General features: G+C 40.6%; 1 protein-coding gene across 2 annotated transcripts in view; it reads right to left on the bottom strand.

Moving 5' to 3' along the window:
- Nucleotides 1-26605, bottom strand: part of DTNA (dystrobrevin alpha) — a 271240-nt gene that overhangs the window by 93815 nt on the left and 150820 nt on the right. For both annotated transcript variants that reach the window (XM_090285660.1, XM_090285659.1), the window contains exon 5: nt 501-714. In XM_090285660.1, coding sequence (XP_090141786.1) covers nt 501-714 — 214 coding nt within the window. The remainder of the gene's footprint in view (nt 1-500; nt 715-26605) is intronic.

Consider the following 26605-nt stretch of genomic DNA (forward strand, 5'->3'; position numbering starts at 1 on the left):
CACTCAGTTTTATGCGGCACGTTATTGACCAGTTCATTTAACGCAAGTCATAGCCACTTTCACTAGGCTGGTCAAGAAACCCTTTTCAGTCTCTCACTGTTCTCTCTAAGGTCTTGTCACTTCACCCCAGAAACACTGTTGCGGCAATTGGCAGAGAAGAGAGTTAAAAACACCCTCCCTCTTCAGGCTTCATTAAACCGCTTCACAGGCATAGCATCACACAATGCGTTCAAGCATCCATAACCTCTAGAATGTGTGGGATGAGTTAAATAAAGGTCAAGACGTAAAATACAATTGTACTCAGTTTCTTATGGCACTATTTTGCTCTCATCTTTTCCACAGCACTGAAAATTTATGATAAACACGGAGAAACTTTATTGAAGGACCTACCTATCAAGAAAAAAGAGGCAGTAGGTTACTCAAGAAAATTATTTGCAATGAAGACCAAGAAGGACAAAGGGGAATGTGTAAAAAGTGACAGACATTCAGAAAGCACTCACGGATCAAAGGCTGCCAGCAGGAAGTTAAGCAGCAGGCTGATGGACTGTTCCACGTGGATTTGGTGAGTGGTTGGCATCCGTTTGTTGAGCTGGTAAAAAATGGTGGACAGCACAGCCTCCAAGCGGGCCACACCGAGTTCTACGTTTGGGTCCAGGTTGTTCAGGGCATTTTCCCGCAACGCTTCTATGACGTTCCAAATGTCCACCAGGTGCACTACATACAATTAAAGCAGAGTGAACACATCAGCCCGACGTGCAAGCAAAGGTAAATGCGCTATTTTACATCATCTGTCAAGCACATCACAGGCTTTGACATATGTTCTACTACTACAGGGGTTGACATAAGTATGTGTACATCATGCATAATTTCCAAGACTTGATGTACAATGTATAATAGCAGATAGTAGATAGTTACTTCTAGCCTTCATAATGATCCCTGAAATACAGCTATTATCCCCACATTACACGTGAGGAAACAGGATCAGGGAAGATAACTGACAAAACACAAAGGTCTGAGTCTAGTCAATGGCAAAACTGGCATTCAAATCCAAGCCTAACTGGCTTATTTTAAAAAATTGACATAACATAGACATTTAACATTGTGTAACTTGAAACTGTATACTGTGTTGATCTGATAAATTTATATATGATTACCACCATAGTGTTAGCTAACACCTTCATCATGTTCCATAATTATCATTTTCTTTTTGTGGTGAGAATATTTAAGATCTAGTTTCTCAGGAACTCTGAAGTAGATACTACTTGTGATTATAGGTAACAAGTCTATCTGGCTTAAAGTATTTTCCTGTTGTACATGCTAACCCCTAAAAAAAAGAGAGAGAGAGAGTGAGAGAGAAAAACAACACAACACTTAAATTCTTGAATTCTAGTATTTGGGAGGATATTAAAAGTGCATTTGAGAATTTAAAATATTTTCATTTATCTATTTTTAGTAGTATAAGGTTTGAAATAAGAAAAAAGGCAGAAAGACAGGGGAAAAGGAAAAGTCATCACTATAATGCAGCAGCAGAACTAAGTCACAGATTACTTAACTACGCTGATCAAGAACAAACAGGTTTTTTGCTACATTATTTACTAGCTCATTTAACTTAAGTCATGGGTACTTTCACTAGGATAGTCAAGAAATCCATTTCTATTTCTGCTTTCCCTGATGTCTTGTTATGACCTCCCAGAAACTATCACCACAATTAAGATAGTGAACACATCCATGACCCCCAAGAGCTTCCCCCTGCTCCTTCGTAATCGGTCCCACTTCCTGCCTCAGGAGACCACAGATCTGATGTCATGATTTTCTAGAATTCTGTATAGCTGAAATCAGATAGCATGTATTCTATTTTTTGGTCTGGATAATTTTATTTAGTGTAACTATTTTGAGAGTCATCCATGTTGTTGGATGTATTAATATCATAGTTGGCCCTTTTTTGTTGCTGAATACTATTCTATTATATGGATATATCACAATTTGGTTGTCGACTCACCTGTTGATGGACATTTGGGTTGTTCTGATTTTTGATGATAAAGAATAAAGTTGCTATAAAAAATAATGTACAGAAGGAGGTAAGATGGCGGAGGAGTGAGGAGAGGTTGCGGTTTTAGGCTCCGGAGACCCGTCTACAGTTTGGTCTAATTGCAGACAGAACATCTCAGTGAGCAGCTGGACATTGGCGGGAGTTGAGCCAAGGCACTGCTGGATTAGAGAAAATCCACCTGGGAACAACCTGTTTAGTGAGGATAGCGGAGAAAAAGGGGACGAAACGGGATTCCTGACTGGGGCGGCTGCCCGAGCTGTGGCGGGAAGCACACAAAGGATTTTTGGCGACCACAGGCTACCCCAGAGAGGAGTCAGGCGGAGAGCGGATCTCTGCCCGCTGGCAGAGACGGGACTCGACCAAGTGGCATTGGCGCTGAAGGACAGGAGACAGCGTGCTACCGGGCAAGTGAGAACATAATTCTCCTTTATATTTTTCTCTAGTGGATGGTGGAGACGGGAGGAAAGTTTGGGTGGGGTAGGCTGTTCTGGAGGAGCCCAGGCGCAGGGGCGCGCTAATCCACTCCTCAACCCTACCATTGGGTCGCGGGGGCGCACATAGGGAAGTGCTCTCATTCACTGGCCCAGGTGCGCGGGGCCGTGAGTCCAGGCGTCCCTCGGACATTCCCCAACGGACATAAGATCAGTGCCCCAACGGGCACAGGGAGGGCCCACTGAACACGCAGAGGACTGTGCACAGACACCCCTAGACAGCTCCCGTGGGCGTAGGGCCCCAGGCCGGAAAGCAGACCACTAGCGCAGGCTCTGTTTGTGCCCGCCCAGACGGGTGAGGGAAGGCGGGCGGCTGCAGCACGGGAACAGCGAGAGGCGGCGACCCACGGACGCTCGATTCCACTGAGCGCAAGTGTCCCTGGCCCTGCCCTAAGAGGCGAGAGACCAACTCCCGGAGCTCGGCTCAGCGGGACTGAGGGCACGGGGCAGCGTGCGAGCGTGAAAGCACCTCAGCCCGGGGTCAGTGGGAGCTCTCTGGCCGCCTGTGCGGGCAGGGTCACCTTGGCGCAAACGGGGAACCGCCGCGGCCCAGCGAAAGAAGGAGCCAATCCCGGGGAAAGCGCTCGGGCCGTCCGCGCGGGCAGGGTCACCTCGGCGCGAACGGGGAACTGCCGCGCCCCAGCGAAAGAAGGAGCCAATCCCGGGGAAAGCGCTCGGGCCGTCCGCGCGGGCAGGGTCACCTCGGCGCGAACGGGGAACTGCCGCGCCCCAGCGAAAGAAGGAGCCAATCCCGGGGAAAGCGCTCGGGCCGTCCGCGCGGGCAGGGTCACCTCGGCGCGAACGGGGAACTGCCGCGCCCCAGCGAAAGAAGGAGCCAATCCCGGGGAAAGCGCTCGGGCCGTCCGCGCGGGCAGGGTCACCTCGGCGCGAACGGGGAACTGCCGCGCCCCAGCGAAAGAAGGAGCCAATCCCGGGGAAAGCGCTCGGGCCGTCCGCGCGGGCAGGATCACCTCGGCGCGAACGGGGAACTGCCGCGCCCCAGCGAAAGAAGGAGCCAATCCCGGGGAAAGCGCTCGGGCCGTCCGCGCGGGCAGGGTCACCTCGGCGCGAACGGGGAACTGCCGCGCCCCAGCGAAAGAAGGAGCCAATCCCGGGGAAAGCGCTCGGGCCGTCCCCGCGGGCAGGGTCACCTCGGCGCAAGGGGAACTGCCGCGCCCCAGCGAAAGAAGGAGCCAATCCCGGGGAAAGCGCTCGGGCCGCCCGCGCGGACAGAGACACCTTGGCACGAACGGGGAACCACCGCGGCCCGGCAGCAGTGGGCTCCAACCGCGGGGCAAACTCTCGGGCCGTCAGAGCGCGCAGGGGCTTACGCGCAAGGGCACCTCAACTGGCTACAGCGGGCAGCAAGGTAGCGCACCGCGCCGGCAATCGCGGGCGCGCACCATAGCGGCAACCGGGTGCGCACACCAGTCCGGCAAAAGAACAAGAACCTCTGACCTGCCACACTAGACCAGCTGCGGACCCAGAAAAAGAAGGCAACACACCAAGGCTAAAACGGAGTAAAAACATCGTTTTTTTTTTTTTTTTTTCTCCAAATTTTTTCTCCCAAATTTTTTCTCCCTTGTTCTTTCTTTCTTCTTAATAATTTCTTTTCTTTCCTTCTTTCTTTATTCTTTTCCTGGGGTTTTTTTGGGGGGGTTTTTGGGGGGTATATATATATATATTTTTTTTTGGTTCAATTTTTTTTTTCTCTCTCTTTTTTCTTTCTTCTGTATTCTTTCTTTTCTGTCTTTCTTTGTTCCTTTCTTGCTAACCTTTTGGGGTTTTTTGGGGGGGGTTGTGGTAAATTTTTTATTTTCTTCTCTTTCTCTCTTTCTTCTTTTCTTTCTCCTATTTTCTTGGGGATTTTTTGGGGGAGTGTTTTTCCTCCACCTCTTCCAATAATAACAAACTTTATCTCTAACGTGTTGCATATAACCTCTCCTTCTCATCCTTTCTCTTTAATAGTGGTTTATTCGTTTGTGTGTCTAGCTTAGCCCCCCTATTACTTTAAATAATACAATATAATTACTATATAAACCCAAATACAATACAATCCCACTTTCTTACTATACTAAGTATTTTTCTATCCTTTTCTTCTATTTTTCTTAACATACAATGTAAATATTACTAACTGGCTTGCACAGTCTCAACTATTATTAATCTATCAACCCCTCTATCAAAAATTATATTTTTCCTCCCCAAAAACAACTCGTATCTATTCTTCTTATAGTATAAAAGCTCAAATCTCTTTACATTTATATTAATACGGGCTAGTTGGCTAACGATAGCAGGATAGAGTGGGGGATACTTTTTGAGGGTGTGGGTCTCCTGCCTGGGCTGTGTGTTTATGTCTTTAACAGCATATCCACAAAAGAACTCAAGACAAAGCAGATAGAGTGACTCTCAACCAAGTAGCCAGAAGGAAGATCCTATCAAAGAACATCTGAAATATAACCGAACAGCATAAACAAACGACATAAAGGGTAACTTAAGACCATCAGGCTCAGGATATCAAAGAGACTGCACCACTGAAACTCCCAGACCTTCGATAAAGAATATTACACCACAAAGGAGGGAAGTCAAAGCAGACTACCCCCCCAATAAATAAATAGATAAATAAATAAATAAATAAATAAATAAAAACAAAAAGAATCCAACATGGTAAGACGCAAAAATAACCCCTCAATGAAAAGAAAAGAGGAATCCTCAGAAAGAGAGATAGACGAAATAGACATAGCCCAAATGTCAGACATGGAATTCAAAACAATGGTGGTAAAGAAGCTCAATATACTCGACATCCTTAAAATCAACTATGACAACCTTCAAGGAAGTTACCAGCAGCTCCAAGAAAATTACAGGGAACTGGCAGAGAACTACACCAGCATAAAAAAAGACATAGAAATCGTTAACAAGAACCAGGAAGAACTTAAGAATACAATCTCTGAACTGAAAAACACAGTAGAATCAGTCAAAAGCAGACTAAACGAAGCAGAAGATCGGATTAGTGAGTTAGAAGATAATGTAGAGAAAAACTCCCAGACAATACAGCAAAATGAAAAACGATTGAAAAAATATGAACAAGATGTAAGGGAATTACAGGATAGCATTAGGAAAAATAATTTAAGGATCATCGGAATACGAGAGGAAGAAGAAAAGGAACATGGAATTGAAAATCTGATAGGAGAAATAGTGACAGAAAATTTTCCGAACCTGATGAGAGGAAAAGCTATGCAAGTCCAAGAAGCACTGAGAGTTCCAATCAAGAGGAACCCCCAAAAACCCACTCCAAGGCACATCATAGTTAAAATGGCAACATTCCAAGACAAAGAGAGAATCCTAAAAGCAGCAAGAGAAAAGCAGCAAATAACATACAAGGGAGCTCCGATAAGGCTATCAACTGATTTCTCAACAGAAACATTACAAGCCAGAAGGGAATGGTCAAAAATATTTCAAGCAATGAAAAACAAAGGCCTACAACCAAGAATACTCTACCCAGCAAGGCTCTCATTCAAAATAGAAGGTGAAATAAGGAGTTTCTCAGACAAAGGAAGACTGAAAGAATACATCTCCACCAAACCAGCATTGCAAGAGATGCTAAAGGGACTGTTCTAGGAAAAAACAAGAGAGGAGAGGAACAGAGGTACAAAGGGAAATGAATAAATACACGTCAATAATAACCTTAAATGTAAATGGATTAAATGCTCCAATTAAAAGACATAGGGTAACGGAATGGATAAGAAAACAGGACCCACATATTTGCTGTCTACAAGAAACACACCTCAAAACAAAAGATTTACACAGACTGAAAGTAAAGGGATATAAAAAAATATTCCAAGCAAACGGACCGGAAAAAAAAGCCGGGGTAGCAGTTCTCATATCAGACAAAATGGATTTCAAAGCAAGGACAATAAAAAGAGACAAAGAAGGACATTTCATAATACTTAAAGGAACAATCCATCAAGAAGATATGACTTTGATAAACATATATGCACCCAACATAGGAGCACCCAAATACATAAAGCAAATACTAGAAGACCACAAAAAGGATATCAACAACAACACACTCATAGTAGGGGACTTCAACACTCCATTATCAACAATAGACAGATCATCAAAGCAAAGAAATACCAAGGATATACAGGCATTGAACAACACACTAAACCACATGGATCTAACTGATATATATAGAACTTTTCACCCCAAAGAAGCAAAATATACATTCTTTTCAAGTGCACATGGGACATTTTCAAAGATAGACCACATGATAGGTCACAAAACAAGCCTCAACAAATTCAAGAAAATTGAAATCATATCAAGCATCTTTTCAGATCACAATGCCTTGAAACTAGAAATCAACCTCAGAGGAAAAAATCAAAGACACCCAAACTCATGGAGATTGAATAACATGCTATTAAATAATGAATGGGCTAACAATGACATCAAAGAAGCAATCAAGAAATTTCTAGAAACTAATGATAATGAGCACACAACAACCCAAAACCTGTGGGACACAGCAAAAGCAGTCCTGAGAGGGAAGTTTATAGCAATACAGGCATATCTGAAAAGGCTAGAAGAATCTCAAATAAAAAACCTAACCACAATGCTACAAGAACTAGAACAACAACAACAAACAAAGCCTAGGGCAAGAAGAAGGAATGAAATCATCAAGATCAGAGCAGAACTAAATGACATAGAGACTAAACAAACAATCCAAAAGATCAACGAAACTAGGAGTTGGTTCTTCGAAAAAATCAACAAAATCGACAAGCCTCTAGCCAGTCTAATCAAGAAAAAAAGAGAGAAGACACAAATAAACAAAATCAGAAATGAAAGAGGAGAAATCACGACTGATACCTCAGAAATACAAATGATAGTTAGAAATTACTTCAGACAACTGTATGACAAGAAATTTGACAATCTAGAAGAAATGGACAAATTTCTAGAAACATACAACCTTCCAAAACTGAATCAAGAAGAAGTGGAAAGTCTCAACAGACCAATAACAAAGAAGGAAATTGAAACAGTAATCCAAAATCTCCCGGCACACAAAAGCCCTGGACCGGATGGCTTCACAGGCGAATTCTACAAAACATTCAGGGAAGAACTAACTCCTATCCTCCTCAAACTGTTCCAAAAAATCCAAGAAGAAGGGAAAATCCCAAACTCTTTCTATGAAGCCAGTATTATCCTAATCCCCAAAACAGGTCAAGACACAACAAAGAAAGAAAACTACAGGCCAATATCACTGATGAACATCGATGCTAAAATCCTCAATAAAATATTGGCAAACAGGATCCAGCAACACATCAAAAAGATCATACATCATGATCAAGTGGGCTTCATTCCAGGGATGCAAGGATGGTTTAATATTCGCAAATCAATAAATATAATACATCACCTAAACAGAATGAAAGACAAAAATCACATGATCATATCAATAGATGCAGAAAAAGCATTTGATAAAGTTCAACACCCATTTATGATGAAAACACTCAGCAAAATGGGAATAAAGGGAGCATATCTTAACATAATTAAGGCTATATATGAAAAGCCTGAGGCCAACATCATACTCAATGGACAAAAACTGAAAGCATTCCCCCTGAACTCAGGAACGAGACAAGGATGTCCACTCTCTCCACTCCTTTTCAACATAGTGTTGGAAGTCCTAGCCACAGCAATCAGACAAGAAAAAGAAATAAAAGGAATCCAAATTGGGAAAGAGGAAGTGAAACTTTCATTATATGCAGATGATATGATAGTATACCTAGAAAATCCTATAAACTCCACTAAAAGACTACTCAATATAATAAGTGAATTTGGCAAAATCGCAGGGTACAAAATAAATATACAGAAATCCAAGGCATTTCTGTACACCAACAATAAAATAGCAGAGACAGAGACAAAAAAGAAAATACCATTTACTATAGCAACAAGAAAAATAAAGTACCTAGGAGTAAACTTAACCAAAGAGATAAAAGACCTGTACTCTGAAAATTACATAACATTGAAGAAAGAAATTAAGGAAGAAACAAATAAATGGAAGCAAATACCATGTTCTTGGATGGGAAGAATCAACATCATCAAAATGGCCATACTACCCAAAGCAATTTACAAATTCAATGCAATCCCTATTAAAATACCAATGACATATTTCACAGACCTAGAACAAATACTCCATAAATTCATATGGAACCAAAAAAGACCCCGAATAGCAAAAGCAATATTGAGACAGAAGAACACAGCAGGAGGAATCACAACACCAGATATCAAACAATACTACAAAGCCACTGTAATCAAAACAGTATGGTACTGGCATAAGAACAGACATATAGATCAGTGGAACAGAATAGAGAGTCCAGAAATAAACCCAGGCCTCTATGGTCAACTAATCTTTGATAAAGGAGGAAGGAACATAAAATGGAGTGAGAAGAGCCTCTTTAACAAATGGTGCTGGGAGAACTGGATAGGGACCTGCAAAAAAATGAAACTAGACCACCAACTTACACCACACACGAGAATAAACTCAAGATGGATCAAAGACTTAAATGTAAGCCGTGACACCATAAAAGTCCTAGAGGAAAACATAGGCAAGAAAATATCAGATATCTCACGTAACAATCTCTTCACGGATACATCTCCTAAAGCAAGAGAAATAAAGGAAAAAATAAATAAATGGGATTACATCAAACTGAAGAGTTTCTGCTCAGCAAAAGAAAACAACAGCAAATTGAAAAGGAAACCAACCATATGGGAAAACATATTTGCCAATGACATCACAGACAGGGGACTGATATCCAAAATATATAAAGAGCTGATACGACTCAACATCAAGAAAACAAACAACCCAATTAAAAAATGGGCAAGGGACCTGAACAAACACTTCTCCGAAGAGGACATACAGAAGGTCCATAGACACATGAAAAAATGCTCAACATCATTAGCCATCAGGGAGATGCAAATAAAAACCACAATGAGATACCACCTTACACCAGTCAGAATGGCCATCATCAACAAATCAACAAGCAACAAGTGCTGGCGAGGATGTGGAGAAACGGGAACCCTACTGCACTGTTGGTGGGAATGCAGACTGGTGCAACCACTATGGAGAACAGTATGGAATTACCTCAAAAGATTAAAAATGGAACTGCCTTTTGAGCCAGCGACTCCACTACTAGGATTATACCCGAAGAATCTTGAAACAACAATTCAAAAGAACTTATGCACCCCTATGTTCATAGCAGCACTGTTTACAATAGCTAAGTGCTGGAAACAACCTAAGTGCCCATCTGTAGATGAGTGGATCAAAAAACTGTGGTACATTTACACAATGGAATACTATGTAGCAGAAAGAAAGAAGGAACTCCTACCATTTGCAACAACATGGATGGAACTAGAGAGAATTATGCTTAGTGAAATAAGCCAGGCAAAGAAAGAAAAATACCATATGATATCACCTAATACAGGAAACTAAAGAACAACACAAACAAAGGAACTAAATAGAACAAAGAGCAGAATAGCAGTCAATAGGGGGGAGGGGAGAGGGGGAGAAGGGGGATAAGTAAGGGAAGGGATTAATTAAAGAGCCTGTATGAAAGACTCATGGACATGGACAGCGGGGAGGGATATGATTGCGGGAGAGGGGGTGGGCTGGGTGGGGGAGAGAAATTGGGGGAAAAGGGGACAACTGTAATTGAAAAACCAAAATAAAAAAAAAAAAAAAAAATAATGTACAAATCTTTGTATAGACATATGCTTCCATCTCTGTTGGTAGGTCCTTAGAAAGGAACTGGCTATGTTGTGTGGAAGATGTATGTTTAATTTTTGAAAAACCTTCCAAAGTGTTTTCCAAAGTAGTTGTACTATTTTATTTTATTTTTATTTGTTTTTTTTTTGCCAACCAGGCCCCAGAGATTCCACTGTTATTTTTTTTCTGCCTCTGCGAAAATAATACTACCTCATCTCATCATACTGATAATGTATTGTCAGCACTGGATGAACACATTGTCTATAAAGATTTTAAAAATTTGGGCCAAGAATGTCACTCAGGTAATGTTCCTTTAAGACCCCAGGGTATTACATTACCATCTGTACTCCTCATCACATCTTTCTGGGGAGCCTGAACAGAGAATTTTGAAGCTCAGAGGTTATTTATGTCCAAAGCTTTTAAGACCCCTGGTTCTAAATAGCCCAGAGCCCCTCACTCCCCGCCATTAAAAGTATGTTCTCAAAAAATTCCATCACCTTACTTTGTCCCAAATGAGAAATAATACCACTTCTTTGACCAAGTTCCTCATCTCTTAAACAACTGGTTTTAAAAATATGAGTATATATCTGGAAAATGGGAAATTGAGCACAATTCATGATTTAACAACCACTACATTCATTCAGTATTGGATATGAATGATAAGATGAATTCAGTGTTATATACAAAGTAGATTTACTTTTCTAAAATTCAAGGAATAAAAGTGTTTTTAGGCTGTAAGTTGTTTCAGAATACATGTAGGCATGGGAAAAGTGAGAAACTGAACTTGGATGACAGATTTTAATCTCACCAATTTCAAATGCTCCATCTGCCAAAGTCAACATATTCTTTAAAAAAATTTTTTTAAATTTATTTTTCAGCTGTCCTCCCCCCCGCCCCCAGGCTGATCTCCCCTATTTACAATAGCCAAGTGCTGGAAACAGCTTAAGTGCGCATCAGTAGATGAGTGGGTCAAAAAACTGTGGTACATTTACACAATGGAATACTATGTAGCAGAAAGAAAGAAGGGACTCCTGCCATTTGCGAAAACATGGATGTAACTAGAGAGAATTATGCTTAGTGAAATAAGCCAGGCAGTGAAAGACAAATATCATATGATCTCACCTAATACAGGAAACTAATGAACAAAACAAACAAATGAGCAAAACAGAACCAGAGGCATGTAAACAAGAAACAGATTGACAGTGACCAGGGGGAAAGGGGAAGGGGAAAAGGGGGGAAAGAAGGGGAAGGGTCTAGTCAAGGAACTGGTATAAATGACCCATGGACATGGATAACAGGTGGGGATTGACTGTACTATTTTACTTTCCCAACAACAATGTATGAGAGTTCTAGTTTCTCCACAATTTCATCAAGTTCAGGGTTCACTTTTTATTACACTTTTGCATTTGAAAATAAATATGTCTTTCTCGATGAATACATTTCAGTTCCTGAGAAATGTGCACTCCACATATGCTTTCCCACCACCAATTCCCAAATTTTAGTCTCCTATATCTTTGCTAATTTCTGACACTATGTTAAAAAATAAAATTAACATCATTGAACCCCTGAACTTCAAGTCCAAAGCAATGGACTTGGAGGCCTAAGACCTAGGTTCGAATCAGGCTCTTCTTCTACAAATGCATACCCTCTCAGCCTTGAAGACTTAGAGCCACACTTTTCTAATTATGAAGTGGGTATGGTGTTCCTTAAATGGGAAATGCATAAAGTCAAAAGCAATAGTGTCTCCTCCACAGACCCAATACTTTATATATGAACAAATGAACAATGTGTGACATGTAAAAAAATTTTTTTGGCAATACTCTGGTTTCTGGCAGAGGAATATAAATCACTTTTCAAATGAATTACTTAAACGTTAAATTTGGGTAAATTCATATTTATGGATTCCAGATTTGCAATCTTCTATGCATAACACACAAGTGAATCATTTGTGTTTTTTAATGTTATTTATCCAATTTTTAAACTTAGTAACCAAGGGATTCCCAACAAAATAGTATCTATAAATTGAATTTATTTATTATTTATTGTTTTTGAGGAAAAAAAGCTGGGATTCCTATCACTCCCTACATATTTGATCTATAGATCTGCTGGATCTGGGTGCAGGATACAGAAAGAGCAGTGATAGAGAGGTCCAGCCTGTCATCCTGGTTGATATCTGTGCCCTGGTCACCATGGGAAGTGAGGTCCTAATCTGGTTCTTGGCTATGGGTTATGTGAAACAGGCATTGGAGGGAAGGCACAGGAACTGGGAACTTGAGCATAGGAGGGAGATGGCTACAAGCCAAGAAAGAGAAATGGCTGCTGGGAGAGGGAGGAAATCTGGATACTGAGGTCTCTCCTGGTGAGCCTTTGTAGAGCATAGCGAGGCTCTCAGGATTCCCAGGGGTGGAATCATACAGGTCCACGGAAGTGGCTGATGTGTTCCTAGGTGTGTGTATGGGAGGGTCCTTCGAGAACTTCAGCCTCTGCTTGCCCAGCCTACACCCGTCTCCTCTTTACCAAACCCACTTTCTCTGGAGTTCCCTCCCTTGATGAATGGCCTCATCCCCCGCCCCCCATTCTCCTCCTGCCCCAGCTAGAATCTGGATTTCATCCCTGGATCCTCATATCGCACATGTTATCAATGACTGAGTCCTATGGACTTCACCTCCAAAATATCACTTCAATTCCTCCATTTCCATGGACCCTTATTCCCACCACCTAGTGTTATCAGCATTATCTTATACTGGTTGACTAAGTCAGTTCTTTCTTCTTCATTCTTTCTCCACTGCAATTCTTTCTAAGTACTGTAGCTAGGGTGATATTTCTGAACTGCATGTCTGACATGTCACTTGTATACTGCTTAAAGTCCTTTAATAATTTCCCATTAAGCTGACATTCAACTCTTCAACATGGCTTGCAAAGTTATTTTTGATCTGGCTCCACCTCTCGTCTACATCACACCCATCATGTCTTAATGTCAACCCTTCTTCAAGGATGTCTCTCTGGATATTCCACTTCTATATTTCATACCCCTCCTACATGCCACCTTAGGACCCCGTTCTTCCCCATACTTAGTGGACTCTCTGAAGACCAAGTTCTCTGCCTCCCCTCTGCATTATGTGCCACAGGAAGAGCCTCTGTCATGATACTGTTTTTACCCCCAGCCTCACACATCACAAGAGCTTAGTAAATACCGGTTGGCTAAGTAAGCACATGACAAGAAAGTGACTCAATAGTGAAAATGCACTTGATTGCTATAGAGGCAATATAGTATAGTCATGAAGAATCACAAAAGCCTTGGTCTGAGTCCTAGGTATATCATCTGTCATGTCACCTGTCTTCTCTGAGTCTTCATCTTAGAAAAGTGGGGCTGGTAATAGCATCAACTGATTACAATGAAGATTAAATGGGGGGAGGCCTGTAAAATGCTTGGAATAGGGAATGTAGCATAGGAAATAACAATATGGACAGATAAAGTATCTAGGGATCATATGAAAGTCACTAAAAATAAGTACATTCTATATTTGTTTCCACACATTTAAGGTCTCAATGTGAGGAAAAATGAAATATTAATTATGGCTGTGATACTAAATAGTTATAAATGACAAGTAAAACTAGGTTTCATAATCAGGTTCAAGGCATCGTGGTAAGGCCTGGGGACTCAAAGGGAGATAATGCATATGTGGCTCCTGCCTCAGGGAGCTAACAGTCTGAAGGAGACACAGACAGGACTCACAGTCACACAAACAGATAACCAGAAATTATGAGTTTCTGTCATATACAGGGTGCTAGGTACAAAACTGGATTATGTTATGGTGGTGAAGAGCCCAGAAGTACAAGATAAGGCTGCGGGAACACTGTGGCCATGATAAGGATTTGAATCTTTGTGGAGAGTGTGAAGAAACAGGTTTTTAAATAGGAGAGTAACATGGTCATAAATGCAGCTTAAAAGTGTCGTTTCTGACTGTAAGGGAAGAAAGAAATGGAGCTGGCCAGGCAGACATGTGGATGTGGCTGCAGCTCGCTGCTCTAGTCCAAGTAAGAGCTGGTGGTGTTTTGCATGGGGAGTGGCAGTGCCCAGAGAAACTGTAATCATGCACATTATACCCCTTTATGTATTTATTTTCCAGGAGTGGCAAACTAGAAAGGATACAGGCTTTGTAATCACAACCATTGAGGCTTTACTCCTGGCTTCATTAATAACTGTAAAACCCTGAACAAGTTATTGTATCTTATACATTTATTATTCCATTTTAGAAATGAGGAAACTAATACCATCCTGAGGAAAATGTACAAGTATTGACCACAGGGCTTGGCACATAGTAGGTGCTCAACAAACAATAGCTATTAGTGTCAAAACAGTTAAACACCTTCTGATCTACAGCCGTCCTATGCTATCATTAATTTACAAGATTTGTGAATCCAAACCTAAAATTTAGCCCGGTCCTCTAAATTGAATAAATGAATTAACATATAATTTTGAGCATATTTTATATGAATTCTATAAACGAAGCACCAACCACATCCCAGCCACAAAAGCAGATACTTATTCAGGTTAGTTGTCATAAATTCCAAGTTAGTGGAGTTTGAATTGGTCTTACTGTAGTATTTGATAGAGACCTGGTGAGGAGGGCCCTCTTTCACAATAGTTTCTTGGAAACTGTATATAATTGGTAACTACTTGCGAGGTGCAGATCACAGTGCAGGATACTGTAGACTCCCAGGCAGTTAGTTGGGTTTCGATTGGTTTTCCCCACTAGCTCTGACCTTGGGCAAGTCACTTAGCTTCCTCTTGTAAATTTCAGTTTCCTCATCTGTAAAATGGGGACAATAGTAATTCCTCCCTTACATGGTAGTTTTGGGGATCAAATGATGTAATCAATGTAAAGTACTTCACATAGTATCGGTATCGGTATCGGTATCGGTATCAGCAGCCGTCCGTCTCGAGAGACGATGGTGTAGCTTCTTAAGAGTCTATCTGCACCGCCGAGAATGGCTGTGCAGTCCGACTCGGGAGTGACACGGTATCTGTCTCCTCCCGTGTTGAATCGACATCTTGCGATGACGCTGGAGTGTCCTCTCCAGTGAAGCTGAAGCTACAGAGCCTGGGCAGGGTGATATGGAGGGTCTGCTGTTGCCCATGCAGCAGACCCCCCCTCTCTTCGCAGCTGAAGGGTCCAAGGGAAAGACGGAGTCAATACAGCTTGGCTTCAGGTGCGCCGCAGGAGTTGCCGGTGTTGACTACAACGTCAAACCGCCTTAGGGACTCCGGCTCCGGATTTTCTGTCGGGGTTTACTCCCTTAGCCTTTCCCCTGAAGAGGTATGCCGCAAGGCAGCGGAGGTTTTTTGGAGTCAGAGTTTTCCTTCTCTGATGTGCCCTGACTGGAAGATCGAACCAGCGACACTTAGCTCGCAGGCCGACGCTCAATCCACTGAGCCAAACCAGCCAGGGACTTCACATAGTATTAGTGCATAATAAGCATAATTCAATGTCTACTAATTATATTTGAGAAAGATAAGTATTATAATTCTTTTGCTGTGTAAATAAGAACACTAAGAAGTGTACTAAGTTGAGAGTCATTAGGAAGACATTAAGAGGTCTGTTTTAAAGTATGACAGTTGTATAAATGTGTTACTGTTGAGTCATCAAAAATCATTTTAGAAAAAGGCACCTAGGTTTGCAACAATGATGATATACCACTAGATGGCACTACGCACATTTTACTAAATAGTTCTTAAGCTGTAAGTGTCCATCCTAAAGCACCTGCTATTAGGTACAGGCACTAGGAAATGGATTTTCCTCATCCATATAACTGTATACACTTTGCATTAATATACTAAAAAAGGCAATAGTTTGCAGAGTGAAATTTCTTAGTTAACATTAACCATATCAAGAATAAACAAAAGGTGTTCTTAAAAGTAGAATTTAGTACATCACAGAATCTTAAAAATGATATTAGTGTTAATTGTATATATTAATCATTAATACCTCATAGTAGCTTGTCTTCATAAATAAATGGAAATATAAAAAGCTTCAATAGTTTTGCTTCTATCCAAGAAATCTCCTATTGAAAGGGGCTGTGGTGGGGGAGGGGAGGGATTCCACATAGGTAGATAAGAGTTTGCGAATCTCAAGCAATGCTGCTGGTGTGTTACACTATCATAGTAGGAGATGGACCCTTAGTTCATAGTAAGAGATTACTTAAAGCCAAGCGTCCCTGGGGAAAGTGCAAAAATGCCAAACACATTTATAACTAATAGAAATGGTTGATGTCATAACCTTTATTAGAAGTAGTAGAATCCTATAAATAGGGTAAACTAGGAAAGAGGCAGTATAGAAAGTATATGAGTATCAAAAGACAACTTCAGGATTTAGTCTGTCTCATGAATTTGTACAGGGCCAGCCTTCCATGAATCACATGATAGAGATTGGGTCCAGGTCAGTGAATCTAAGCAAAATGTCCTTTTCCTAAAGCACTTAGAGATCCTTTCAAAATTCCCAAGCCCAGACTCTACCACTCACTGAATCCAAAATTTAGGAGGGTGGGCAAGGGTTTTGACAAAGCCCTGCAGGTGATTCTGACAACCACATGTTTATAAACCTTTAGAAGGCTATCAGATGGACTGCAGCTAAGGAAGGTCGAGAAACAATCATCTTACAGTGATTTCACTTCCATCATTTTGGAGGAGTGGTTTTAAACCACGGCAGCACATTGGAATCACCTCCAAGGTTGGGAAACAGCTCCCTGGTGATGCCGCTGTGGTTGGTCTCGCTCATAGTTGGAATGCAAGGCACTAGGTCTGCAAGACATGCAGACTCTCAGACCCCCCACTCAGACCTAGAGATCAGAATCTGCATTTTAACAACACTTTCCATTTATGTTAACACAAGTATGAAAAGCAGTGCTCAAAATCGGTAGTTTTTATTCCTCTCACATCAAGACAGCCTGCTATGTCTTATTAGGTTGTGAGGTGTGTTTCAGGAAGCTGGTATTATAAATTAATGTCTACAGTTTACGAACGGTTTATATAATTATGTACATATACATTGTTTTAGAGGGGCTTGAGATTTTTATTTATAAGAAACTCATACATTGCATTATAATGTGCTTTCTTAATTATGCAAAAAGGAAATTGTAGTTAGGCTGGGAAGCGAAGACGATTTATTGATATGCCACAGGGACTACATATGCCTTTGGGAATACAGATATATCCTCCAGTGTGTACACTGTGTGGTGTGTGTGTGCATTCATGTATTAGCCTCTCAAGCCACACCCACCTTCGCTACTCATGCTAAAAAAAAAAAAGTGATGCTGACCAGTGTCTGAGTCTTCGCTATGTCTTGTTTTTCCATTTCTGAGACACTCAGGTAAATTCTGAGTTGACTTACTCATCAAATCCTATAGTAAAGGAGATAGGTCATGTCTCCTGAAAACCCATCCAATTTTCTCCTCCCTAGTCCTAAGTACCCTGACTTTCAGAGTGATTTCTGGATGAAATGTCCTTGGTAACCACACTCTTCAGAATACAAGGACCAAGTTCAGGTAGTCTTTCTGACTGGTTTATGTTGTGGATTTGAAGTGCCCAGTGGTGCTTGTTCACATAGCATATTCTTAAAATATGTTTATAGGCTTGTAGAAAAGTTAATTATGATGATTCATTCTTTCAGTTATCCCATAAAGTTCTGATGTCCTTGCAAGTAAAAGATGGACACACGTATAAGCATTGTTTTTTTCCGATGACAGCTCTCAAATGGAACTTTCATTCAGTATTCTAAGCACCAAACAGACTTTAAGTAAAAATGCTTTTAAGGAGCTTCCCACGTGGGCCAGGCAGCCACAGGGTGGGGTGTGAGGCTGTAGGAGAGAAACCTATCCCCTTGTGAGTGTCAGAATGACTCCAGGTTTCTCTTCAGACTCGCTACCTTAAGCTGCTAACTAGCTTTCTTTCTTAGCCCTCTACTCCAGAAATGAAACACTTCATTCATAAAACAAGCATTTATTTAGCCCTTTTCATGTGGCAGCACTGTGCTGGGTTCTGGAATTAGCATGGACAAGACAGGCCATCTCTGACTACACAGAACTTACAGGTGGTGGGGAATAGAGATATTTAGCAAACGAGTGCATTGAGCATGCTACAATAATAATCTATTTTCTCTTACAGAGAAAAAATGGGCTTAGTGATAATAGACTTAAATTCAAGTGCTTCTTTATTTGTATAATGGGAATAATAATATTCACCTTTTTAATCTCACAGGTGTTCTGAGGAACAATAAAAATTTACAAGGAAAACATTAAGCTGTAAAGCACTATATATATTTTAGGTGCTCTTATTTTTGAGACAAAACAGGAATTAAAATTTACTGTCACATTCAAATAAAATTACAAAACTTTCTCTCCTCAAATTCTTTCAATTCTTTGTTTCATTTTGTCAGTTATAAAGACACAATCTTTCTTCTATAATTTCAGGTTTGTTTTCCTCTTAATGAATGTCATATATTATAAATCCATGAAAGATTTCATCTTAGTGGTGAGTATTTTAGTTCATTTTCAGATTAAATACTTATCTTGAAATTCAGAGAGCCTCGGCTCATGAGAAGAAAGGGTATTTCAACGTATCGCTAACTATCACACTTCTGTTGCACATATAGGCATTAACATATGGAGGAAGACTGCCATATGCTTCTACATACAGAGTTGGGAAAGGAAGCAAGATAGGAGATCACAAAACATTTTCAAAAGAAACTAAATTCAACCACTAATTTTAAAGGTTCTATAATACATTATTCTTGACATACAGGTCATTTAACAAAACCAGAGAGACACTCAGATGGCTTAACTGAAGATCAAGATAAGATACTACATTATAAAAAGCCCACATTCATGGTGCAGATTTAAATAAAAAAGCTACTGGAGCTCCAAATACAGGGGTGTGATTGTGGGCTGGAAACTTTGGAGGAGGAGGTGGGGCTCAAGTTGTTTCCTGAATCACAGCAGGGTGTGAATGCATGTTGAGGACAAGGGGAGACTACTCCAAGAAGAAGAAAACCAAGCCACCCGTAGCAGAGAGTAACAATGAGGATGGTACAATTAGATCTTGTATTGACTTGACCAGGCCAGAGGAGTTCGTGTGGGGCTTCCTGGAAAGCAGGGTCTGTAACTAAGTAAACTTTTCTGTTGCCCATTATTTTACACTTCTCTAATTTTTAGTAAGCAAATAGAAAGATTGAGAATATGCAATCTGTAAATCTGAATGCTTAGGTTCATTTTCAAATCACCATATCAGCTAATTCTTCCCCCCATCTACAGCCAACCAGTCCAGCGGTGGAAACCAGAGGTGATCTTTAGAGCAGTGAGTGGGTCTGATTCCAAAGGTCTGGGGTGGGACTGGGGCATCCCTAGGTTAAGCACCTCCTTAGGTAACTTTGAAAGACAATGATGTCTGAGGACCACTGCTATGGAGTATGACTTCAAAAATGGAGTTAGACAAGGGATAGGAAGGACAGGAAATGGATGCTCATTTGACACAGAGGAACTTATTTAAGAGGTGTTGTGAGACTCTCACAAACATTGTGGTCAAGAAATCCATGTGCAAATGAGCTAGTTGTTAAGATATTCTCAAATGAAGTATTTCTTATGCACACCATCAGGCCTATTATCATGACAAAAGAATGTTTAAAAAGCTTGGGAGGGGAGGGGAAGAACGCAGTTCCATGGTATGTTTTGCCAGAGTCCACCCATGTATTTTGATGGGATTATGTTGATGGTATTGCCACCACCTCCATTAACCAACATCGAGTTTGGAAAGGAAATGTTAATAAAAGCACAATTTTCCTATTTGATTTACACTAGTGAGCCATATCTTCTTAAGATATGAATCTAAACATCTGAGTAGCTTACCAAATTACCTTATGCTTCCAAATTCCCCATCTTCCTTGCTCCCAAAGTATGCCTTTATCACCAAGACAATTCTCTTTGCTAAGAATCCTAGGAGAGATGCACCATATCTTAAAAGGATAACATATTAATTTCACTTTAATTTCCCGTTTAATGTAGATGATGTAATAATTGAGCTTCAGGAAAAGGTCTATAACATATTTTTTGTGTAAAATCAAATTGAGTCTCATGCTAGTCCTCAAAGGCTCTGGTAGTAACATCCACTGTCTATTAGGGAAAATTATTCAGTGTTGCTTAAATTATGTTTGTAGAGTAGCATCATTATGCAGAATGAGGTATAATCATTGGCTCAAAGAGCTGTCATACTATAAATTAAATTTAACAAAATTTAACTGAACAAGCATTTGTTAAGTTTATTATTTTTCAAAGTATTATACCAAGGACTGTAAAAATAATGAGAAAGTGAATGAAAATAATAATCTGAACAATAACTAATTTCTCACTGCCAGTGTTTAACTTTGTTCAGAATATACTTAATAACTTTAGAAGCAAGGGAATCTAATATCTTATCGCTCCTCTGGGTAGTAATTTTAGACTTCACTGGATAATGCTATAGGTTTCTTCAACATGCTCTTACCACTTTCTACACTCTAGCCACTAGTCTGGGCTTTTACTGACTTTTACTGAGAGTTTTTACTCTAAGCCTTATCACTTATCTCCATTTTCTGCCCTTTTCCCTCTATCCTAAGAAATATTTTAAGGCTTAGCTCTGGTCATACTATTCTCCATTGCCTATTGAGTAAAACCCAAGCTTCTAAACATGCAAACCAATGTTTGGACTTGAGTGTCCTGATCTTTAGCCTTGTATCCTAATCTCCAGCTTCTCGAGTCCTGTGCTCCAGCCACACTGGACTGTGTACAATTCCAGAATTCCCCTGGCTGTTTTGTATGTGCCTTTACTCAGCCCACTCCCTTCAACAGATACACCCTTCAAAAAACTATCTTCAAAATATCGCACACACACACACATGCTCCCAAGGAAGCCCACTCTGATGCTCTCTGGTGGAATTACTTTCCCCCTTTTGTTGCTACCAGATACCTTCACATGTCTATTAGACCATTTGTGACACTCTGCATTTCCCACAGTTATTAATCAGTAAGTTGTCCCCTCCATTTTTTAGATAAACCCTTGATTAGACTTTAGGGGAGAGGAGGGTCTTTGAAATGATGAGCTAAATTTTATGTTAAGGATCATGTGTATTTTCAGTGGATTCCATCAGATTCTTTCAAAGATACATGGTGAGAGAAGCTTAAGAACCACATCACTAAATTATGAGCAACTTGGAGACATGGACTATGTCTTGTTCATCTTTCTATTCCTCATGGCTATTTGCATAATGCCTTGTTCAAACTGGGTACTTAATTATGCTTGGAGAATGGAACAGGGTGCCCACTGTTTGCCACACACTACATGTAATCCCTAGAATCTTTCCCTTTGCTTCATATTCTAAGGCAGCTCAATGGGAAGCATTGAGCATGGTTTCCCACAGTACCTTTATTATTCTTTGCCTACCATGACTTGAGCAGATGGCCACAATCCTAGATACCAGATGCACATTTCAAGAGAAAGAGCATTCACAGGGCTAGCAACCATGAGGACTGTCTTCTACTTTTCCTTTGTGACTGTTGATCTCGGTGGCCTCACATCTTGTGCCCATCTGGTTAACATAAACACTGACAGAGCACACAGGGACATCGAAGAGATGGTAAGCAATACTCAGCTTGTAAGTGTTATTTTTTTCTGTACTCACCCTGTTTTGTTTAAATATCTAATTAATCAGCTTTGTGCAATGAGAGTAAATAATATGATGGAAAATAGAAAATGCATTTTACTCATTCACTCAGAAAATAGCTATGGCCCAGTCTCCTAGTGCATGGAAAACTGTTCAGGAGGTGGGTTAGCATTTGAGATGAACAGATCACTGGATGGTTAATCTGCAGTACAGGTTAATGAGGTCAAGAATATGGGAAGTGTATCTTTTGTAGGAAAACAAAATCTTTAAAAGTTAATAGAAAATACTGACGAGGAAATCTCCAATACAGAAAGCCAAGATACACAGTAGGTAATGTTACAGGTCCCTATTTGTACCTTTTCAAAATCTGGGCTCCACCTCTTTCTCCAGCCCCTGTAGAAGTGACCATCATGACATAGACTTTGACGAGCTCTGTGCAGCTACAACCAGGCAGCAATTGGCCTCAGTCTCTGGCTGCATATCTCTGATGCCCCAGCATGAACACCTGGAACCTACCTAATACTCTTACATTTGTGACCCATAAGTGCAAGCGTAGGCCACCCTTGACCAAAGCAGGGCAGAGCAACTGATCAGTACCTCCTCCTTCTGTCTCCTGGGTACACAGTTCTGGGGTGCATTTTCATAAGGTTCCTTAGCAGTTCCTGCATTATCTATTGATTTTCTTTTCTTGTTCCGGTTCTGCTCTGGATTCACTATCTAAATAAACAGCTTCCAGACAAGCCTTGCCACGGAGTCAACTTTCTGGGGAAACACAGGCTGAAGCACTGATTCTAATCAAGCCCTTGTCTATCACTGATTGAAAACTCCCAGACAATAAATGAGAAGAAAATAATGATTAAAGCCATGTTCAGAGTACATTCTTAATCTGTTTGGTCAAATAGTTTTTCCTCAGCTTACCCTTCTTCACAATACAATATCAGTGCCTTATTCTGCAGTGTCAACATGGACAAATAAAGTGCATCATTCTTGTGCTTACCTTGACATTCATTATTTTTCTGAGAAACTAAGTTACCTAAGGCTGGTGTCATTACTAGCTTTGTAGCAGGCTCAGTGGTCCACAAGCTTGTCTTTTGATGACAAGGCTTGACAGACATTGTAGGACAGTGACTCTGTTTACCATGGCTTTTGGCTAATATCTGAAAGTTGGAAGTTAAGTTCTAAATTACATGATTTTATCTGGTATTTATCCAAGGGGAGCCACTTACTATTGCTCTCTTTACCTGAACAAACAGAACTTTTCAGATGTAAAGCAGAAGTCCTAGCCCCATTCTATGAATGATTATAAATAGTTAGAGATAATTTATTTATATATGTATGTATTTGATTTCTTTTAAATATTATACTTATAATTTTTTTCTTTAGAAAATGAAAGTTTGCTAAGGGAATTAAAATGCTAGATATAAGTTCATATAGTCAAGTTTTAGGGCATATCTACAACTTGATATCACAAAACCAGAAGCTTTATAATAAATAGAACATATTCATTAGATTCTAAACTTGAGGTTTTTCTAATACTAAATTTGTACACTAAGGAATATTACAACACTTTTTTTCCCCATAGTCTAGCATAATATTGGGCATGCAGTAAATCTCAGTCCATATTCATTGAATGATAAATAAATGAGTGACCGATAATAATGACAAATGTCAACAAAACCTCCATGAGGAGTAAATCAAGGAGACATCAGGGGTGACCTTCCTGCAGTATCACAGGTGTGGTTGTGTGGGAGGGGCCATTCACCCATCCCTGTCCTCCAGACCATCTATTTTCTCTCCGTGTTCCTCAGAGCCCAGAGATCCTGGGAGCCAGGCTGTGGGACAGCACCCTCTGGGGATCCTTTTCTTGTTCTGATGATGGGCTCTGGGCCAATCAGCAGGCGCCCAAGAACACAGTTTGGCAGGTCACTCAGACAAGGTCATTGAATCTTGCTTTGACACCTGTCAGATGGGGCTGAAGACGCTTGAGAGGCATTTCTCTGCATGTACCACTCTTTTCCAACTGACTGGGGAGTTTAACGACAATGCACTTTCCTAAACTGTGTGAGTAAAAGTGCATAGTTGGCATAGCTTCCTGGTATAATGCGGAAGCAGGAGACAGGGAAGGAAGCTGATGGGTCTTACGTCCCAATGCCTGGAAACAAAGACTCAAGGTGTTCGCTTAGTTCACAAGTGGGACAATGACAGCAGTTTGATCAGATAAAGCTTCTGGAACTCTCTAAAAATAAATGTACTAAGACGAAAACAAAGCTCTGAATGTTTAAGATCTTAAAAATAGAAGCAAGTAAGAGGAAGAGCAGAAGTTTGCTCTGATTAAAGGGAAACAATGTCTCCCAGGTCCAGGGTGCCCAGAGGGGAACAGGTTTCTACTGCTGTATCACACAGTGGAAAACCAATGGGCTTCTGCTGTTGCCACCACCGACTCCCCCGCAGGGCTTTTCTGGGAAGGTTGTGTTCTACCAATCAGCTTTTCTTATTCCAAATACGTGCCTAGAATAATTTAGCACCAGGAATGAAAGTGAGTGTCAAAACCATTTGGAGCAATACAAACAAAAATAATTATGCTCCAAGGGTTTTGTCTGCTACTTTATTTCTCTAACTAAACATTCCTGTTCTTCCATATGACTCCTGGACTGGAGAGAGCCCTTCTATCTTTCTCTTTTAAATACTTCTCTTTTGGGGGACCTATTCCTCTACCTGAGATTTTTACTTTAAACTTCAATTTTTTCATCCAATGTTCTATATGTTATTGTCTGGAAAATAGAAAAGTCTATGGTCTTGAGCAGTGCCGCAGGCGGAACCCTAAGATGCCTCCCGCCCCTGCCCCCCAGATTCCTGGCCCACAGTGTTCACCTTCTCTCAGTTATTAAATCAAGCACTAATCCATGTAGTGCTGTGAAGGGATTTTGCAGATATACTTATGGTCCTGAATCAGTTGACCTTAAGGCAGGGAGAGTACTTGGGTGGGGCTAATCTAATCACATGAATCCTTGACAAGTAGCGTTTTCTCTGGCTGGTCCCAAAGGAGAAAGTCAGAGAAACACACTCCAGCAGACCTGGGAGAAGCAGAGAACATCCATGCTCTGAACAGGCTGTGGAGTCCTGCGGTAAGGAATGTGTGTGGCTTCTAGAAATGAGAGCAGTACCCTGACTGTCAGCAAGGAATGGGAGCCTCAGTCCTTCACCCACAAGACAATGAATTCTGCCAATAGCCTGTCCGCCTGAAAGAGGACCCGGAGCACCAGATGAGAACCGCAGACCCAGCCAGCACTCTGATTTCAGCCCCGTGAAACCCTGAGCTGAGAATCGAGTCATGCTGTATTGGATCGCTGACCTACAGAGACTGAGATAATAAATGGGTGCTGTTTTAAGCTGCTAAGTGTGTAGTAACTTGTTATGTAGTGATAGAAAACTGACACGGGCAGCCAAAAACCCACATACTTAAAAATGAGGCAGAGAGAAGGAATAGGCTGGAACACTAGTTTGAAAAAATAAATGAATGGGATATTAGTATTTATTGCTAAGAAATACCTAAAGACTACTCCTGCAGCATAAGACTAGTCACCTGCATGGTGAAAAATGAATTTAGTGGACCTTATTAGTTTATTCATAGAAAAATATTCATTCAGGTCTCACTACATGTACAGCACTCACTTGGGTTAATTTTGCAGTGACACAGAAACCTTTATAAACAGGTATCTGCATTTTTTTGTTGTTGTTATTTCTAAGAGATCCTGAAAGTTTAGAGCTATTAAAGACAAAGCATGTGTATTAACCTTCAATTATATCTGGATGAGGGATACTTTTTAAAAATGCTTCAATTTCGAGAGGAAAGATATTTTGAGACACTCTAAAAGTTCAGATACAAATATATATCTCTTTGCATTTCCTATTAAACACATTTTTAATTAAATTGTAATTATTATGAGTGATAGAAAGAAAATTCAGATTATGGCTAGAAGAACTACAAGATGGTGCAATGTCAGTTGTAGGCGGGGGGACAGTGTCCCTTTTGCCTCCTTGCTTTTGTTCCACTGTTAAGCAGGAAGAAGTAGATTTTTGATTCATTTCTCTTATTTCTTTTTGTTGTTCATGAACCTAAGGCTGCGTTCCATTGACTTCAAAGTAATTTCTGAAAAAATAACTGCTGACATTACAGTGTATCTGGATCATTAACCATGTCAGTGCTGACTGAGAAAGTAATGTTACGACAGAAAAGTTATTTAAGATAAAGGCCAAAATGTTAACATTCGCACACATGCTTATAAACAGTATATAGAATATTTATTTTTGTGGAAAGTTACCAGGAAATCTGAAAGCTAAAGAGAAGGCTATTGATTAGAAAGGAGAATTAGGAATATATCTGTATTTATTCTGTACCATTTGTCCTAGAAAATAAAATAGCCAACTTGTTCCCTAATTTGTGGAGAGATTTGTTCTATTATTTTAGTAGGTAATGTGCTTGTCACAGCAAGGAGAGGGAGAGTATGACAAGGTACAAAGATGAATGGTGAGGGAAAGAAGCTGATTTGGAAAACAAATCCTATGGAATAAAGTTGAAGGAATTTGTTTGCCCTAAGGAAAAAAAAAAAGGCTTCTTATAACTCTT

Source organism: Furipterus horrens, unplaced genomic scaffold, assembly GCF_987537825.1.
Source record: "Furipterus horrens unplaced genomic scaffold, mFurHor1.1.pri manual_scaffold_8, whole genome shotgun sequence".
Classification (NCBI taxonomy): Eukaryota; Metazoa; Chordata; class Mammalia; order Chiroptera; family Furipteridae; genus Furipterus; species Furipterus horrens.